Source organism: Phlebotomus papatasi, chromosome 1, assembly GCF_024763615.1.
Source record: "Phlebotomus papatasi isolate M1 chromosome 1, Ppap_2.1, whole genome shotgun sequence".
NCBI classification, from domain to species: Eukaryota; Metazoa; Arthropoda; class Insecta; order Diptera; family Psychodidae; genus Phlebotomus; species Phlebotomus papatasi.
This window is the reverse complement of record NC_077222.1, coordinates 107682004-107702243: the sequence shown is the minus strand read 5'-3', so window position 1 is coordinate 107702243 and position 20240 is coordinate 107682004. Positions and strand designations below refer to the sequence as shown.

Here is a 20240-nt window from a genome sequence, read left to right as displayed (position 1 = left end):
ACTCTCAGTGGCGTCGAGGAACCAGTGCCGACCACATCAAATTAAATATATATGATTCTCTGTGTGGAATTTGTGGGTATTAAAATATTGAGGAGTTTAGAAGTCACGACACTGGGCCATTTGAAAGAAGTCTCATGTGTAAGAGTGAATGAGATGGTGCGAGAGCTTTTTTACACACTAAATGCCGCATCAACCAATGAGGACACGTTATTAAGTGAATGTCATCATAGTTGACCAATGAATGGGGTCCAAAGCATGAGTACATTTCTATTTTTAGCCACATGGGGCACCAACATTTGCGAATACTTAAGTTTGTGGATGATTTGGTGTGAGAATGAGGGAGATGAAAAAACAACACGGCAAATATCGCCGCTCAAACTTTTTACATTCGACACTCGCCGCTCAGTATATTGGCGCACTTTGAGTGGTACGGACATCAAAGAGATAGTCCTGGTAGAAAAAAAAAGAACAACAGAGTTTGAAGCATTAACATAGGAGTATCTCTGACTTTTGATTGAAAAGAGCACAAAAAGGATTAATAAGAGATTATTGATAGTGTTGGTGCCCAGAAAATCAGGATACTGTGCAAATTTGTGTATTATGAAGAATTCTACAAAATATCACTCAACAATTGTCACAAGGACAGCGCCAAAATTGAGCAAACAGCCAAAATTTACACAAGGTGCGAAAATTTTTTCTGAACGGATGAAAAAAGAGTTTTTGCAGGTGTGTGCTGGGTGAATGTGTGTTGTTTGATAAGGTGCTGTTTTGGTGCCAAGAGCGGGGTGGTAAAAAGGGATTGAGGAAAATGTACCATGGTGAAAATTTTGCTCCTCTAATCTCAAATCACATGTTCCCCTATGTATACATCATTGCCGTGGGTTATTTTTCAATTTTCCCACCCATATATTTTATAAATATAATTTTTATTTTTTGACAAAACCGCTCCTCAGAGCGCAAAAAAAAAGAGTTCGATACTGGAATTTAACGCCCGCTACTCTTTCTTTTAGCACACATTTAAATTGATTTTTTTTTGTATTTCATTCCTGTGACTGTCGCGAAAAAAGGTGTGACTTGTGATTTATAAGTTGATTCTTTTTATTCTCTGTGCCTTTTTTTTTGTTGTAACCATATTTTTTTGCGGCACGTTTTCTACCAGGCGGTTAATTCTGTCCTCACGTAACATGTGGAATATGGGTGCTTTTACAGAGAGAGAGAGTGCGAGGTAGAGAGTGAATAAAATCCATCCCCTTGAGGGTGGATGAAAGATTTTATCAATTAATTCGAGGGTAAATTTAAAGTGGGAAATATGACACTGATTAATATGGTGATCCCACTTCTGAAATTGTGTATTCAAGCACTCTCTGGGTGTGTGGGTCAATGAGGAGGACCAACAGGTGTCACTCCCAATAGCCAAAGAAGTATGAGGTGGGAAAATAGAAAAATACTCCGTAGAGAGTTGTTTTGCAATTTTCCACCCAGAGATGATGAACAAGATGATGAAGATTAGATGAGAAAACTTGTTGAGTTATTTTTATTCTTTATACAACTTTTTTTTTCTTCCTTCCTGGCAAACACACACTATTTTTCTTTTTTAATATATCCACCCAATTGGGTGGTGAAGGAAACTCAATGAAAAAATACAAAATGCGAAAAGACAAAAAAATAGAAAAATAAAAATGTGAAACGGATGTCCATTATAAACAGCAGCAAATATATATAAAATAAAAAAAATGTAGGAAAATAAAAAGAAAATCTGCACAAATAGAATGAAGTAGCGAAGAGAGACAAAACCGTCGGTTCAAGTGTTATATAATCAATATTGAAATTCTAAATTAAATATTCCACACTTTTTTTTTAACCAGTTCCATCCACACTTTTATCCACTTCTCACTGTGGATTTTCAGAGATAAATCTTCAAGATTACTTTAGAATTAAGACATGGCATTTTGGCACTAAACGTGCTCCTTTTTGATATTCAAGAGAATCTTCACAAGCCACAGCTTCTCTCTTGAATTTTGTGGCTATTTCTCAGAAAATTGACCCAAAAAATAAGAAAAAATAGTTTTTTGGGACAAAACACTGGGGTGATACTCGTACTAGAAAAAAAAGCCAACGAGACGCAGAGACGCGCATTCCATTAATATCATCAAGGTCGCTCTTAAATAATAATTCACCACACAGTGTTTAGTTTTTCCAAATAAATATCCCACCCAGTGCGTCGGTGTGCGTTCTTTAGGGAAAAAAATGAAGAGACTCAAGGAAAAGATTCCGTAGATTCCGTGACACCGCCACCCGAAATCCCAATGGCTTCTTTTACCATTCTCACCGTATAATGCCAAAACGAAGGAAGGAGATTAAGCCAAAAAGGAGGAGGAAATAAATAATAAAGTTTTTTCTTTCCTTCAATTCGTACCAAAAGCGCAAGAAAAACGCGCTACGTTTTTTTTTTCTTCAACTGGGAGTGTGTGGATTAAAGGAGGAGATACGAAACCAAAAAAAAAAAGCAGAAAGAAGAGGCCCCCAAAAAAAAATGTGCAAACATAAAGCTTCACCATTAATTTATGTGTTTTTGTTGATTTTTTTTCTGGTTCCATCTTCAATTTTTTTTTGTGACCATGTGGTGTAGGATTTTCTACCAATTGCTAAAAGGAGGAAAGAAGATGGAAAGATTCGCGTAAATGCTCAAATGCCCACAAAACTTCTCAAATTGAATGCCAAATATTAAATTTTGGTGCATTGCACAATTTATTCTTCGTCTTTTTAGCACCCAATATTACGTCGTGAATCTTTGGTGTTTTCTTTAAGTTTAGAATTCAAAATTTCGCTAAACATTTAATTAGTTTTCTTCTGGGTTCTTTTAATTGAGGTACTTTAATTGCTTGTAAAAAATTGAATCATAATTAAAATAGAACGAAAGAACTTTTAGAAAAACTCAATTAAATTTTAATTGTATGTTACACATAGTACGATGTGAGTTAATATTCATTGTAAAATGTACTACGATTATCTTATGTAATAGAAATAACACAATTATCGAAGAAAAGTATTCATTTCTCAGCCGAAAGTAGAGTCTAACTATACATACTCGTTGGAAACCTTTTAACACAGTAACATGTGAGTGAAAATACTACGATTATCCTGTATAATGGAAGTAACACGAATATCGTAAAAAAGAATAAGTTTCTTAACTGACAGTGGAATCTTATAAAATATATTCTACTTGTTTGAAATCAGTTGACATAGTAAATACAAAGTGAAATGTTAAAAATACAACGATCAATCGTTGTAATGTTGAACCGAAGAGTTGAAATTTCAATAGAGAATCGTTGTAAAATAAATGTTCACATTAAAAAAAAATATTTTTTTTGCTACAATCATTCTTGTAAATACTATTACTATAAGTGTTACGTCTATTATCTAAGATAACCTTAGTAATTTTTTATATTCACTGTGAACGATTACTACGATTATCCTTGCATTTTTAGGAATTTAACTCAGGAAAATTCAACTAATTTCTACTGCGTAGTATTAGTCTAAATTCTAAAAGGATAGATTTATAACACTAATAGGTAATTGTTTGTCAGAGGGATATAACAATCGCCTAGGGTAAAGTGATATAATTTGGAATTAGTGTTACAAGTTGGACAATTCGCCGGTACAATTTGGACATGGCTTTTTTTCTTGATAAATACAGTACAAAATTTGTTTTAAAGCTCAAGGAACCAAATTATAAAACTAAAGCATTAAAAATATACAAATAAAAATGAAGTACTAAATTTATCAAGACGAAAAGCCTTGTCCAAATTGTACCATCATTGTCCAACTTGTACCACTACCCTACATGGCAAAATTTTTAAGTACTTTGTTAGGAAAAATATCGTAAAATGAGGAAATTCGACAAAAAAAGAGTAATCGTAATTTTTTTAGAGAGATTTTTTTTAACTGCTCGAACTCCACGTGAGAGTAGTTTCCATCATCCCATTTTTGTTTCAACTTCACACGATCCTGGGAGGGAATTCTGTAACTCGATGAACGCTTCACTAGTGAACGATTCACTAGTGAAAGGTTCACAGGCTTCTCTTCACGACTGCTAGAAAAGTTATTCTGTAACTTTGCGTGAAGCAGAGAGGGGAAATGTGTTGAAAATTTTATTAAATTTAAGATTTTCATCAATATTTGAACTAAATAACAATGGAAAACACTAGAATTGAGTATTAGAAATGATGTAGTGCTGTTTTTCAAGCTGATTATGAAAAAAAATTTCATTGGCTTCACCGAGTGATAACATCATCTTCACCGAAAAATTGACAAGTGAAAAACATAACCTAAAAGTGATCCCTTCACGTGAAGGTATCGCAGTTACAGAATCTCTTTTGCGATCACTTTAGTGAAGCGTTCACCCATTTTGACAGGTGATCACTTCACAGGGTTACAGAATTCCCCCCCTTGGATTCCAAACGGAAGGAGATAATGACTTTCGATCTTCGGAAACCCCCCTACCCTTTCTGTCTTTTTCCCCAAATTACCCCTACCCTTTCTGTCTTTTTTCCCAAATTACCCCTATCCTTTCTGTCCCGACTTAAAACATGATTTTTTGACTTATTTCAAAATTTTTCGATACGTTCTGGAGGTTCTGGAGGTAGTCCAGCTGAAGATTTCGCCCTGCGACACCTTTCACCGGAAAAATCGCCATCTTCAATTCTTCGAGGTCAAAAAACCTATAATTTCCACCCAATTTGGTCGATTATCTAATTAAAATTAAAATGATAATGATTTTTTAAGTATCAACAAGGCAGTTTTAAGAAATTAGGAAATTTAAATCGCCATTAATCTTAGATGCATCCTAAAAATGTGAAAAAGAATATAAGACAAATCTATTTCTCGGGAGTTCGAACAGCCTGCAAAATCTCGGTCGCTTTGTCACCTCTTTTTTATGATAATTCAAGACACATACGATAAGTTTATTTCTTTTATTTACGTATTCAAATTATTTATTTTTTCACTAAAAGATTCCATTTAATTTCGATATACTTCAGTCGAGATAATTTCCGTTGGAAAAATTAATACAGAATATGCATTTAATTTCCAAAAGGTACAACTTGTCCATCTCAATCCCGTTTTCACATACGTTTCCACAGTATCAAAACACTTAATCAAATAGAAATGTGCTTAGGAATGTTTCATTGAGAGTCTCGCAATTAAGGTCCTTGAGTTCAAAGAGAAAGAATAAAACATAAAGTAAATTAAAAAAGTTAATTAAAGTAAAGAGATTATAAGGCAATATAAAGAAATTGAAAATAACGAAAAGAAAACAAAATAGAAAATTGTTCATTTTTTTTTAAATTTATGGTGTTGTCAAAAAATAATGACAGAAACGTAAGGCTTTCATATATACTCAATAAGGTTTAAAACAATCATCCTCACACTCGATGAGGCTTGAAAATAACCTCATGAGTGTTGAAACAAGCCACGGGCGTAACCCCAAGCCTCATCTGAGAGTTGCTTGGCTCGGTTGATTCGAGTGTTGGACTTTACTTGTGACAACCCTCATTTCGTGTTGCTGCTGTAACACTTAACCTCTCAGTATTGTGAATGTGATATTTTTTTAGCAATGTGATTACTTCTAATTAAAAAAAAATCATTAGTTATTAACCCTCTAACAGTTACTACGTGTCAAGGCACGCATCAAAAACACACTTTTACAGCATTTAAAATTGGCTATACACTGTGTTTATTCACATTTAACTTCAGAAGAAATGTCAGTAAGACTAAGACTAGATGCACTAAAACAATTTTAAGTGAATAAAAATTTTGTAATCGCAGTAAATGTGATTTTGGTGATGACCGTTTGGAGACGGTCTTACCTGATAGAGGGTTAAGTTTAAGCCACAAAATGACTCACAATAAATAAAAGCACAAGTAAAAAAATACATTCATATGACTCACAGTAAAAAAAAATATTGGTTATTATATCATAACTTTCGTCTTAAAATTGAATGAATGTCTAATTTTTGTGTATTACTACACATTTACGCAATGTCTACACATTTTGTATAATATTTTTGTAATTTGTGTAACAGAATGTACACAATTGTGTAATCAGTTGCTATTTTTTTCTAAAATTGTACTACACAATTTTAGAAAAATTACACGAATTTTACACCAAATGTATATAGACATTACGTATAGAAGTACACAAAAATTACACATTTTTGCAAATTTACACATTTACTTGAAGTACACATTTGTGTAACTTCACAAAAATAATTCTGTTAAAGTTAACAAGGCATAGATTTATCATTGTAATTGGTGTATCTTTAAACTTTCAGTTCTGTACCAAATACAATGAAAAAATCTTTTGTTCATTCATAGTTAATTTAATTACAAATAATTAAAAAAAAAAGAGACAAAAGTTTACTCATTTAGCACACCCTCTACCACGAATTTTTCAGCAGATTTCGCAATTTTCATTGCAGCTTAACGTTTAAAGCCCATGAATCTCTTGTAAATATGATTCTTCCATATATTGCAACTTCCTTTTTGGGGATGTGGCTTAGAGAGAGAAAAAAAACTTCTCCAAGATTGGGAGTCAATGGAGATGTTGAAAAATAAATATTATTTTCCAAAACACACACACAATCCCAAAAAATGTGCGAGGGCTCAATGGAAAAATATACAACGGCGAAAGAGCATTTAAAGTTATTGAAGAAAAAAAGAGCGAAAGCTCCAAAAAGACAAATATTTTTTTTCTGCGTTTAAAATTTTGCGGCCATATGAAGATTTTCCGGATGTTTTCTGCAGAAAAAATGCAAAATATCACTGGAGAATTCCATCAATAGACTGGAGAATGCAATAAAATTTTTATTCCAGCGGGATATAGGGGGAGGCTTTGAACTTTCGCACACAAAAATGATGTTCAAGTTCAGTGATTTTTTCTGACTACCATGCAAACCGTATGGATTCTCCAACTATGCCAAAAAAATGTCTTACTTATAAGGTTCATAATCCCACCAAACAAAATCCCAGGAAATCCTTAGATTTTCCTCCAGAGGAAAATGAAAATTGAATGGCGATTTGTCCGATAGATGAATCAAGTTTCTATTATCGCACACGATTCACGCCATCATTGAACACCCCATTTTCACCGTAAATTTTGCACCGGACACTAAAAGTTGCACATCATTGTTTAAAGGGAACTCTAATCTACTTGATTAAACCATTTTTATAAGGAATAAAACATTTTAATATCACTTTTTTGGAACTTTTATGAGAGATGTTTTATTGACATTAAAAACCATTTTTTTGCTTGATTCTACGAGAATTTCACTCCGGAAACGGTTAAATCTGATGAATACTTTCTTGAAAAGTCCAAATATCACCAAATTTACACGAATCAATAAGTTTTTAAAGCTAAAAATTGACTAAAACTTTGCAAGCGAGAAGACCACACAAGATTCCACCATTCCTCCACGGAGCCGGATATGCACAAAAACCTTTGAATGCGCATCATTGAAGATTTCCCTGTTCCTGCAGCTGCAGGAATCGGGATTTAGCACAGATATTGAGCTTCAGCAGGTGAACAAGCTAAAATTTTCACAAAACAGCTTCTCACGGACAATTTCTTTTCTTTGACATGAAAAACAACACAATAGTGAGGTTATGTCAAAGATTGTCAAAAACCAGTTGTAAACTGTGTGAGCTTATTGTAGATGTGATTCTTTCATTGCACATTCAGTTTGTGCAAGCTTGAAAAATATTTTTATATCAAAGAAATGCAAAATTGCTTAATAATTACTCAACTGCAACCTATTTGAGTCAAATTACTTCTTGTTTATCAACTTTACGATTTTTAAGTTTTCCTTTTTAGTGGTGGATCAAATCGGTAGATTACAATAGATGTGAATATGAGGGATCGCATCTAAAATGAAGTTTCTTGGAAAATGTGAGAGAAGCCATGTCTTCTATGTGCGATCGATGAATCTGAGTCAAGTTTGTGAATTTTGTTCCACCCACAAAAAGTGCCTGTTCAGCCTAAAAGATTTTTACTTAAATCTGATTCCTAATAACCCTTCTACCCTGTGTGATAGTAGTTTTTCAGAAAAGTGATATTAATTGTGCACAATCGTATGAAATATTGCACAGCAAAATTACAGTTTTGGACCTGTTTTTAATTTTTGTTTCCTAAAACTAGGGGAAAAGGATTAGACTCCCAATTTTTTCAGGAAAGGTGTGATTTAAGACTAGCTACTAAAATATATAGCCATCAGTGAAAGTTATAAAGTAATACCGGAGAAATTCGAAGTGTCCGATGGTAGCGTATGTGCGAAACATCAAAGCCTCCCCCTAATCTTCATTTGCACACTCATAAAATGTTATTGAGCAATTTGTGGGTGAATTGGTATTTGTAGATGTGAAAATGCTTCGATATTGTAACGACGATTTCTTGCTCCCCACACAAATCCGTGAGTGCCAAATTTGTCTCTTTTGGGCATTTTAATTGCAATTTATTGGAAAAGGAAGAAAAAGAATTATTGTATAGTTTCCATTGAGGAGGAGACTCTTTTTGTTACTGCAAAATTTATTCTGTAACGGATTCTTCAGGAAAGGCGAAATGGCTTTGAGAATTATTCCAGAATGTACGAGCGCATATTAGTGTAAAATATTTATTGCGGAGAAAGTCACATAAAATCCCATCGTATATGGGACTTTGAAGGATTATTTTTAAAAGCAGTAAGTCAATAAAAACTTTCTTAAAGAAAAAAATATAAATACGACAAGTTTTTGAAGAGAGATACTAAATTTGAGAACATTACCTCATGTATAAAATATTAGAAATCAATATTGCTTGACAGTAATTTTGTATAAAATTAAAAATTAAATAGATTTAGTCGTAAATCGTTGCAAAATTTTATTCTTATTTAAATTATTCACAATTAAACGAAACTCATCACTCATACAGTAAATTGCGAATCTGACTAAGAATTTGTTCATAACAGAAACTTTAATTAAAATTATTAGATTGACATCTGGTGTATAAGGATGAATCAGAATTTTCTTGCGTCAACGTACTACATAGATTTCATTAGTACGATAGATAATTCCTGCATTTATATAGAAATAATGATTTAGATTAAATTATTCTGACTCAAATTAAATATTCATATTGAATATTTTACATCTAAACTTCTCTATTCAAACTGTTTCCATTATCGAATTGACTGTTTTTAATTATAAATTTCAGTTTACAAATAATAAATAAATTCGTAACACTGTTCTCGAGATTTTCTAGTTGTTATCATGAAATTTAATTACTGAAAACAACCCATTTTAGCAAGTACACTGTGCCATCCGAGGTACTTTCTTGCATTTTTATCAGAGGAAAATTTTACTTGTACATCCTCAACTTCTTTAAATCAAGAAAATCTTTATGCATGCGGAATACCTTTTGGAAAATTGCATGAAAATAAAATTAACACCCTTTTCTCAAACATTTTCCATAATATGTCTGTCGCATTCTTTCAAAATCTAAATTTGAATTGAGCTAAATTGAATTTGGAGTGACGCCTAAAAGAAGAATAAGAGTGAAAACAGTAGGATACACACGCAATGTCTTCTCAAAATGAAACTGTTCTAAATGCATTTCCTTTGTATCAACATTTATTGTTAACGACTCGTCAAGACGTATTGTTTGCTACGATTGCAGATACAAATTTCTAGCTAGCTAAAAAAAGCAGCATTTTTTGCTGTGACGACCAGTTGACATAAATTTTATAATGTTTTCAGCACACCATTTAGATTAGAAAAATGTTATTAAATCGAAATACAAATTTTACAATACAAAGAGGGTCGTTGAGCTACCTTCGGGGCTGTCCGTTAACAAGTAAAATGTTCGCTCTTCCGAGCTTTTTGTGACGACCTAACCATCGCATCATCACAAATCCTCGTCCGTCAAAGTCTGAGAAATATAGTTCAAATCGCCAAGATCCCCTCTTCCTTCAGTCTCTAACCGAAAATTAATACTCTGAACCTTTTTAAAATGCCTTACCCTAAAGTGGTTTTCAGAATAGAGATTTAGCCCAGTTCCGGAAGGTCTCAGAATCCTAAATGGCAACCAATTTTATTGCTCTTTCAGAATCTATTAGGTCATTTGTCTTTAATAATCCAATCCTAAGTTAAATTTTTTAAAATATCTTGACTATGACTATCAGGTAAGATTGTCTCAAGACGATCATCAAAAAATTCACATTTACTGCGATTACAAATTTTCTATTGATTTAAAGTTGTTTTTGTCCATTTAGTTATAATCTTACAGTCATTTCTCCTGAAAGAAAATGTAAATAAATGGAGTAAATTTAAATTTAAATGCAGTAAAATGTGTTTTCGATGTGTGCCTTGACACTTGGAAACTGTTAGAGGGTCAAGCCATGGCTAAGCCTGAGGTCTGAAGCCCGTATAATACATACAGATCCTTTTTACAAATATATTACGTATGTCTGTCCGATTCGATCAACCTTAAATTGAATTTAACTAAATTAAATTTGTTGTGATGTTAAAAAAAAGAAGAAGTTGAGTGTGAAAGAGAGTGGGATTGTGGAATAGGATTGTGGGTTATTTACATTTGAGAAATAAAAGGACGCGAATTTCGATTTCATGAAACTTTTCTGATCTAAAAGGTATGCTGAAGCTATAATCCAAATGTAATAGTCTACCAAATTTGATTTTCCCTGACGGAATTTATTAAAAATGCTAAAAATCTTGCAGCCCCTACTAATTTATTGTGCTAGTCCGATGAAAAATGAACACGTTTTTTAGCACTATTGTTCTCAAGTGCTTTTTTGTATTACTGTGTTATCACACTTGCACATTAAAATTTTAATATGATTCACATTAATTGTCGCTGGTGACAGTCCAAATATGTAATTTGTGTGTTTGAATCATTTTATATTCAAAATTTGATCTATTTGTTGATAAAAAGGTAGACTTGGCCCGCAAAATTTGATATAAATTGATTTATAGCATTAATGCGATTTTCTCTTTAATTTTTTAATGTGAAAAATATTTATGCTTTAGGTAAATTTAAACTTATTTTTGCAGGTCAAGTCCACTTCTTTATCAATAAATAGAAAAACCCCAAATATTAAGTGACTCAAAGACACAAATAACATATTTGGACGCTCACAAGCGACAATTAATGTGAATCACATTAAAATTTTAATGTTCAAGTGTGATAACGCCGTTAGAGTCTGTTACAACTGCTCGGTAGAGAACACGGCGAGGACTGAGAAAAACAGTTGAGACAGGAACCAACACAGTCGATAAAACAGAAGCATTTTAGAACAATTATGTGCTAAAAACAGATGATTATTTTTTGTTGGAATAGCATCTTTTAATATTGATGGGTTCATAGCGGATAATTTATTTCACTTTAATATGATACACTATGGGCGAAAGTCTATATGGAGCCAAAGATTCTCTAGATCTAAAATAATTTTATTCCCAAATGTATGTAGTTCACCGATAGTGTATATGCTTATGAAATGGGTGTAAATAGTGTCTCAAATAACACTTGTGAATGAATGTTTGTGCCATTGAATAAATAAATAAATAATAAAATAGAGCAAAATGATTTTAAAGTCCCCCGAAGAACTAGTAAAAAGATATTTAAAAAAAAAAGTTGAGATGAAAGAGAGTGAGAGGACAGCAAAAAAAATTATTGCAACATCTGTTTGAAATATGTGTAATAATTTTATACATAATGGTTCTTTTTCTAATAAACTTCTCTCCCTCAATCTATATTTTAGCACGTTTTCTCTGTATGCTATTATGTTATTTAGAATTGCTTCATGCAAACTATAAACATTTTTCTTGTTCACATCTTGTGTGTGTGTTTTTAGTGTGATTTTGTGCCAAAATTTCTATTGTAGATTTTCCAAGTTTTCCTCATCACATCGCACCACATGATGCTTCTCTCCCATTCCCCCTGTCCCCCTGTCCCCCCGCGGGTAGTCCAACAATGTGAATTGAGATGTAGAAGGATGAAAAGAGCGTCATTTCGGAGCTCAACCCCGCACACAAAGTGTGAAAATGAAGATTTGAGCCAAGAAAACCTTCTCGGTCTCCTAGTTCATTTTCACCCGAGGGTGTTGCTATTATTTAATTTTGATGTTTTTGCGAAATATTTGTCACAATTAGCACTTTTTTACCAAATTTGACATTTTATTTTCATATTAAATAGTTTTTTTTTTAAAACTGTTTCTGCGTCCATAGAGAAGAACCGAAGAAAATTTTATATGCTTCTCTACAATCCCCATAATATGGACAAATTGACGATAATTTAATATAAAATAAATTTACACGCTATAATAATATTTGGCATTGAATTTTTATTTTATAACTATTCAACTTTTTCTTCACAAAATCCAAAGAAGAAAAAAAAATTGTCTTTTTGAGTGCTCTTTAGCATTTTTCGTCTTCTCTCTCTCGCGCCTTTTGCTTCTTCTTTCAACAATAAATAAAATTGACACAATAAAATGTTTTGGTTCATATGGGGTGAAGGAGAGAGAACGATGAATATTTAAAGACTTTTTTCACTCAATTTAAATTGATTTTTTTCCTTCTTTTTGGAAGGTTTCTGATTGAATTTATTGGTCAAGTTTATATATCTTCACTTCACCAGCGATTTCAACTTTTCACGAGCATTATGATAGGGGAGAGAGGAGCTACATTTGACACAGATTATATTCTTTACACAAACTCTTTAGTGGAAAAGTTTAAATATCCCGGATTTATTAGAAAATAATGAATAATTTAAGAACATCCTTCTTCGACTGTTCTCATTTTCGCCACGACTGTTCCCATTTTCGCCGTGACTGTTCCCATTTTCACCGTGACTGTTCTTAACTTGGCTTTAAGATCTATTCGCAGTGCCATGCTTTGGAAAATTCAACATAAATTTTACTATTTATTTTAAATATTTAAAAAAAAATTTAAGTGAAATCAAGAAATAATTACTGGGAGGGGGGGGGGGGTAAGTGCTGCACCTTTGAACTTTAGCAGCTTTGAAAGCCCGACAGAGATAAGGATACATTTGGTTGTCTTACAGAAAGTTTGACATTGCGTTAATTTTGATAATAATTTCTTTCATTCCCTTTTCTGATCTAAGTTCTGGTTGACAATTTGTTTTCTTGGACACTTACTCTATCTAAATCAATAGAGTTTGTAATAAATTAATCTAAATTCAGTGATCTAATTGTACAATAACAAAGCTGAAAAGTTTTGGCCTTTTGAACCTTCAAGTAATAGAAAATTTTGACAGATAATTTGAATAGATAACGTATCATTAGACTTAAACTCAGAATAGGAAATCTTTAATTTTCATACTAAAGCTGTGACTTAATTCTTTAAGCTTTCCCTATCTCAGAATTGAGGGGGTTATTTATAGATTACATTGTACTATGGTTTTTATTTAAATATAGCGCTATCGGACATTCTTTCATTTCGGTATACACATTTGTATTAACACATAATATTGTAAAGTTTAGTGTTTACGATTTTTTAGCATATGAATGTAAACATTTAAAAGAAATAAAGCTTTTTGATATAAAGAAAGTGCAAGGAATGTCGAAAATGTTCGATTTGAAAACACTTCCGAAATTCCGAAAATATAAGGAGTTCTCCATACAAATTGAAGAAGTGATTGAAGTAGTGAGCAAAGTTGAAACTTCGATGCTCACTGGGCTTTTATGTTGTCGTGCTCCCGAATTTTACCACAAAAAATTGTCATATGACATTGTCATACTGTTACAGAATTCCCTTTCAGGGCGGATAAGTCTTTCGATCCCAGTTAAATTCATAACAGAATTTCTAGCTGGAAGTTTACTACTCACAGTAATGCACATTACTGGCAACCGCAAAATGTCTTACCAGTAATATCTTTATGGCTCACAGTATAAAGCCCTAATGCGAAAATTAAAAAGCAGTTTTCTGGTCTGAGTTATGCCCAACGCATAATAACATTTGTTTTGTAAACATGTTTTCGGAACTGCCTATAAGAGTGAGCGAGATGACTAGATTTAGATCTCACTCACTCTCACTGAAATGTCAAAAACATGTTTACCAACAAAATTGTGGGTTGGGCATTATACCTACCTACACAAAAACACATTAGAAAAAGAAAACACATTAAAAACATTAAAGATCCTTAAACAAAATTATTCAATTAATAGAGGAAACTTTCAATTTAAACTTAAAATTATTCTATTCGTTCCTCAAGCAGGTAAATTTATGAAAACAATTTCTGAGGTTCTGATAAATTTTATGATAAAAATATGTTTTTTTTCGTGATATCTTTTGAACGATGCATAGGATTCTGTTTATTTTGAGATATGTTAGATAGTAATGTACGTTTTTAGAGGAAAGGAGGGTGTGGGAGGAAAATTAAGATCGTATTTGGATTCCCAGGGTCACCTTGTGGGGGGATATGAAGAATATTCCAAGCTACTGTCTCTCTCCATTTAGCGTCTTCACACGAAAAACGCATTTTTGACCTTTTTGACCTTTCAACATAAGGTGAGCAAAAAATCTCTGAAATCTAAGACTATCATCAATGAATTCCTTGAGTCCAAATTAGGGAATATACCAAGTTTCATTGACTAACTCGATTTCGAGTTGGAGGACTTGCCTTGTGAGCTCCTTAATTAGCATAACCACACTTTTTACAATAATCTCACAAGGCTCATTATTTCCTTTCCTTCTATGAACTTCAAAAAGCTAGGAGAAAGTGTTCTACAGCTAGGAGAAAGTGTTCTACAGCTAGGTGAAAGCTTTCTACAATCTCAAGCTTCGTAATGACTATTTCTTCCATTTTTTCCTATGTTTATTAGTAAATGTGTATCGGCAATTTCCCCTAGTTTTCAAAATATGCCTGCGATGATGTACATTCATTGAGAAACATAGAAAAAAATTAGTCATTACAAAGCTTTTGGGATAGTACGAAGCATGGGCACTTCCCACTATCTCAGTTCTTCTATTCTATCAGTTCTTTGATCCTCTCTTGAGCACAGCGAAAAAAAATTTTTGTTTAGTATTGCTCCACTCTCCCCTATTTAATGTTTCTTTGGTTCTTATCTGTTATTATAGGGATTATTTAATCACACTAATTAGAGGTTCTTCTTATCAATTTTGTTTTTTTTTTTTTATTTTTTACAGGCTTCACCATTGAATTGGATTGCCGAGAGGAGCAAGCAATTAGCAATTTGTCAGTTGGACTTGGACATTTTGACTCCAATGAGTCACAACGATTGAAATTTTCCAGTGAAATTAGCGAAAAGTGGAAAATATCGGCAAGATAGAGTTGCTGTTGGGGAGTGCATTCAAGAATCAAATGAACTTGTAGCACTTTGTTGCCTTATCGTTTAAGTGAAGAAAAAAAAGAAATATCTGTGTTTATTTAAAGTGAGAGAGCCTTATATATTGTTCGTGTCTATTTTTTTTACACCTCTTAAATGATATTATCAATTTAATGTGTCTGCTTTAATATTTTATTTTCTTGTGAATGAGAACAACTTTTTTTTGCTAAAGAGATTTTCTGCTGTGTTAGAATAGGCAGCACATAAAAAAAGCCAAGTGACAGTGAAGAATTAATTCGAAGAGGAGAGAGAGGACTCAACAAGAGTTTTTTTTATACACCACAACTATTTCGTGATATAATTTGAAAGTATTTTATTACTTCCAATTCTTTTTCTAAATGTTCTGTGAAATTTTTTTTTTGTAACTTTGTTGTAAGTGTTATTTAAGACAAGAAGGGACTTGAAAAAAAAGAAGGAGGAAGAAAGTATCTCCTAAAAACTGTGATTTTAAAAGACATTCAGTGTTTGTGCAAAAAGAATCATTCTTCGGGAGAATTTATAAGTGTATCTGCAAGTGAATAAGGCATAGAGATTTGTGAAAATGTTCGACCTGAATATGGGATTGGCAGGAGCTCCACTCCTTGGAGTTGACGGGAGTGGAGTGTGTACAACACCGAGAACACCAGAAATTCTCAATTCACTCATTGACATCACGAATCCCCTCGAGTATTCATATTCTTCGGCACGTCCATCGCAGGTTTGTTTTAATCAATTTTCTCCATCGAATTTCACACTCAATTGTCCAATTGAATGCAAATTTGTCATGCAAACTTTTTTATTGCAAAAAATTTTATTGGACACTCTCCTTTTTTTCACCCTAATGACTAAATAATTGTCTTTGTCATTTAATTTAACCGTCCGACCCATTGGCTGTATTTAATCATTAAATACTCTGATCATTAGTTTCATTCATTGGCAGCAACAGAATAATATTTGCAATTTTTTTTTCCATCTCTCCATTCACGACAAAAGCACATTTACTGCAGAATATTATTTACAAAGTTATGCTTTTTTTTCTGTCACAACTGCTCTTTCTTGATTACTCGTGAGAAAGGACACTTGGGAGGTATTTAGAAGATTTGCCATAAATGGCATAGAGAAGATTCCATCGAATTCACTATTAATCATCATGCATTAATTGCTGATTCTCATTATCATTAAATATTCATCAAACGATCAATTGCAAACTGTCTTTTCCACGTTGGCTGAGCATAAAAGAGGATGTTGCAAAATTGTGGGTTGATAGTTTTTTTTTCTTTTGATTCAATTTTTTTTTCACCTCAAAGTCAATGGTTCTATTCTATGTTGCTAGAGAGAATTATCATTAATTTGTGTCTCGTTAAATTGTTACTATAGTAAATGTCTTTGATTACACTAATTAAATTAATTTATGAGTATAGATTAATCTTCAATTTAATTTACTTGTTCATTCGGTTTTATGGTAAAATCGTTATATAGACTCTTTAGCCTCAATTGGTCTCATCCTTCAAATATTAGACGCAATATCGACCTACAACATTCTAGAATACAGTACATTCTTATGATATCCGCTAGTGGCGCCTCAGTAGCATTTATCCGACAAATGAAAAGGGGAAATCTTTCTTTTAAACATTTTCTTCTTGGTATTGGTTCTTGTCATGACTATTTAGCGACGTGACGAGGACTGTGGAAAACAGTCGAGACAGGAACCAACAGGGAAAATTTAATAATGCAGAAGCAGTTGACAACAGTCGTGTGCTAAAAAAAATCAGGAGAAAGATTTCGCTGTTTTCGCGTTTTTTAGCACTTTACTGTTCTCAAAACCTTCTGCAGTATCGACTTTCCTTCGTATTGGTTCCTGCCACGACTGTTTGGTGGTCTTTAAACTCATTACGAGGGCTGAGGAAAGCAGTCGAAACAGAAACCAAGAAAGAAAAGTCAATAATGCAGAAGCACTTAAGAACAGTTATGTGCTAAAAAATTTTCTGGAGAAAAATTTCCCCTTTCTTGTTTTTTTAGAACTTTACTGTTCTCAAGTGCTTCTGCATAATCGACTTTTCTTTGTATTGGTTCCTGTCATGACTGTTTGACAGTTTTTAACCACGACAACGATTCAGAAAACAGTCAAGACAGGAACTAACACAGAAGCTTGAAAGCAGGAAAGCTTGAAAACAGTCCTGTGCTAAAAATGTTAAGGAGAAAGATTTCCCCTTTCATGTGTTTTTTAGAACTTTACTGTTCTCAAATACTTCTGTTTAATCGACATTTCTTTGTATTGGTTCCTGTCATGACTGTTTGGCGGTTTTGAATCATGACGACGATTGGGAAAAAATTAACACAGGAACTAACACAAAGAAAAGTCATTTATGCAGAAGCACTTCAGAACAGTTACGTGTTAAAAAAATTTCTGGAGAAAGATTTCCCCTTTCTAATTTTTTAGAATTCAACTGTTCTCAAATACTTCTGCTTAATCGACATTTCTTTGTATTGGTTCCTGTCATGACAGTTTGGCGGTTTTAAATCATGACGACGATTGGGAAAAAATTAAAACAGGAACTAACACAAAGAAAAGTCAATTATGCAGAAGCACTTCAGAACAGTTACGTGATAAAAAAATTTCTGGAGAAAGATTTCCCCTTTCTAATTTTTTAGAATTCAACTGTTCTTAAATACTTCTGCTTAATCGACATTTCTTTGTATTGGTTCCTGTCATGACAGTTTGGCGGTTTTAAATCATGACGACGATTGGGAAAAAATTAACACAGGAACTAACACAAAGAAAAGTCAATTATGCAGAAGCACTTCAGAACAGTTACGTGTTAAAAAATTTCTGGAGAAAGATTTCCCCTTTCTAATTTTTTAGAATTCAACTGTTCTCAAATACTTCTGCTTAATCGACATTTCTTTGTATTGGTTCCTGTCATGACAGTTTGGCGGTTTTAAATCATGACGACGATTGGGAAAAAATTAACACAGGAACTAACACAAAGAAAAGTCAATTATGCAGAAGCACTTCAGAACAGTTACGTGTTAAAAAAATTTCTGGAGAAAGATTTCCCCTTTCTAATTTTTTAGAATTTAACTGTTCTCAAATACTTCTGCTTAATCGACATTTCTTTTTATTGGTTTCTGTCATGACAGTTTGGCGGTTTTGAATCATGACGACGATTGGGAAAACAATTAAGACAGGAACTAACACAAAGAAAAGTCAATAGTGCAGAAGCACTTGAGAACAGTCATGTTCTAAAATATGTTCAGGAGAAAGACTTCTCCCTTTTCATGTATCTTTTAGCACTTTACTGTTCTAAAGTGCTTCTACATTAATTACTTTTTTTTGTATTGATGCCTGTCTAGAATGTTCTCCTCAGTCCTCGCCTTGTTCTTAAACTACCAAACAGTCGAGACAGAAACTAATATAAAGAAAAGTCGATAATGCAGAAGCAATTGAGAACAGTAAGGTGCTAAAAAAAATGTTAATTTTTCATTAAAATGGAACCATCAATCGATATTTAACGAATTTCCAAATGTGTTACGCTTATGAGTGAGAGAAATTTGCATTCTCGCACTAAATGTAGACCTGAGTGATTTCTTATCAATACATTCTTCTAGGATATTTTTTTCTCCATAACTTTGCCTTAGATTATGCGCCTATGGAAAATGTTCGTTTTGATCTTTCAAAAATGCTCTATTACAGCTTCTTTTATATAAAAGAAATACCGGAGTCCCTTTAACCCAGTTCCCTGAGTTCTAGAATTTCTAATATACAACCAATTTTAGTGATTTTTCAGAATTTGTTAGATCAATTGCCTTTAGATATAAATAAAAAACGAAGTGTACCAGAGTTAGAAGGATATCAGACACCTAGGCTCTTTAGAGCCCCTTAGTCTACCTGATAATTTCAACTCCAATATTTTTCTCTTATTTGGCGAATAAGTTATTGTAGAATTTGAGGTTATGTATGACCTAACCTTTAAATTTAAAGGTTTAAATTTAAAGTCGAAGTTTCCCATTTGATTGAATATTTTTGTTTAAGAGTTTTTAATGTTTTGGAAGTGCTTTCTTTCGTTTCTGAACATATTGCTCAAAAATTTCTCTACAAAGCAAATGTCCTGCATTTTTGAGGTTAGGCTTAATATAACCTCAAACTACTCGAACTAACTTGTTGGCTAAACAAAAGAATGAGGCTCATCTATAGTTGATGTATTTTTATAAGGAATATATTCTTTCACAACTTTGTTAAAGATCATGTTTCACTATCTAAACGAGGAATGTTCTTCTCAAATCAAAGTGACTTAGAAGATACAGAAAAGGCGAATTGGACACAAACTAAGCTGGTCAAATGAGAGAAAACTATTCAGAATATCATAAAATGGGCAACGGACTCGTGCTCAGCGGATCTAAAATATTCGGGAGACGCTAACTAATAATTAAACAAATGTGTATATTGCCTAAAGTTGGTCAAAATTGATTTTTTCCTAAGGACCATATTTAGAAAACAGATTAAAAATTTCGTATTGAAAACTTCTTGTTTTGATACGACTTTCTCTTTCAAAGTTGGATCACACATAACCTCAAGTTCTAGAACAAAGGCCTCTACACATTGGAAGCAGTTTTTGTCAAAAAAAAAAAAAAATTGACGTTCCTTCCTAACGATTTTTTATTTTGTTCCCAAGTGTGTAGATGCCTTAATCTCTATAGCAATTAAGAGAACTAGGTCTATTATCGACCTACATATACCAAAAAAAAACCATTTAGCTGCTACTTTTGAAATCCAAAGCTTGGATTCATTTTCTATCGATCAAGTTTTGTTTATATTTTCAATACATTGAACAGGGGAATATTGAATTTTAC

At 32.8% G+C, this 20240-nt stretch overlaps 1 protein-coding gene across 5 annotated transcripts in view; it reads left to right on the top strand.

Moving 5' to 3' along the window:
* Nucleotides 1–21: 21 nt before the first annotated feature.
* LOC129799120 (activating transcription factor 3) overlaps nucleotides 22–20240 on the top strand; it is a 34340-nt gene continuing 14121 nt past the window's right edge. For 4 of the 5 annotated variants that reach the window (XM_055842770.1, XM_055842769.1, XM_055842768.1 and 1 more), the window contains exons 1-2: nucleotides 22–682; nucleotides 15211–16107. In XM_055842770.1, coding sequence (XP_055698745.1) covers nucleotides 15952–16107 — 156 coding nt within the window. In that variant the 5' untranslated portion in view covers nucleotides 22–682; nucleotides 15211–15951. Of the gene's footprint in view, nucleotides 727–15210; nucleotides 16108–20240 lie in introns of all 5 variants that reach the window. The other variant, XM_055842766.1, reaches the window with a different exon arrangement.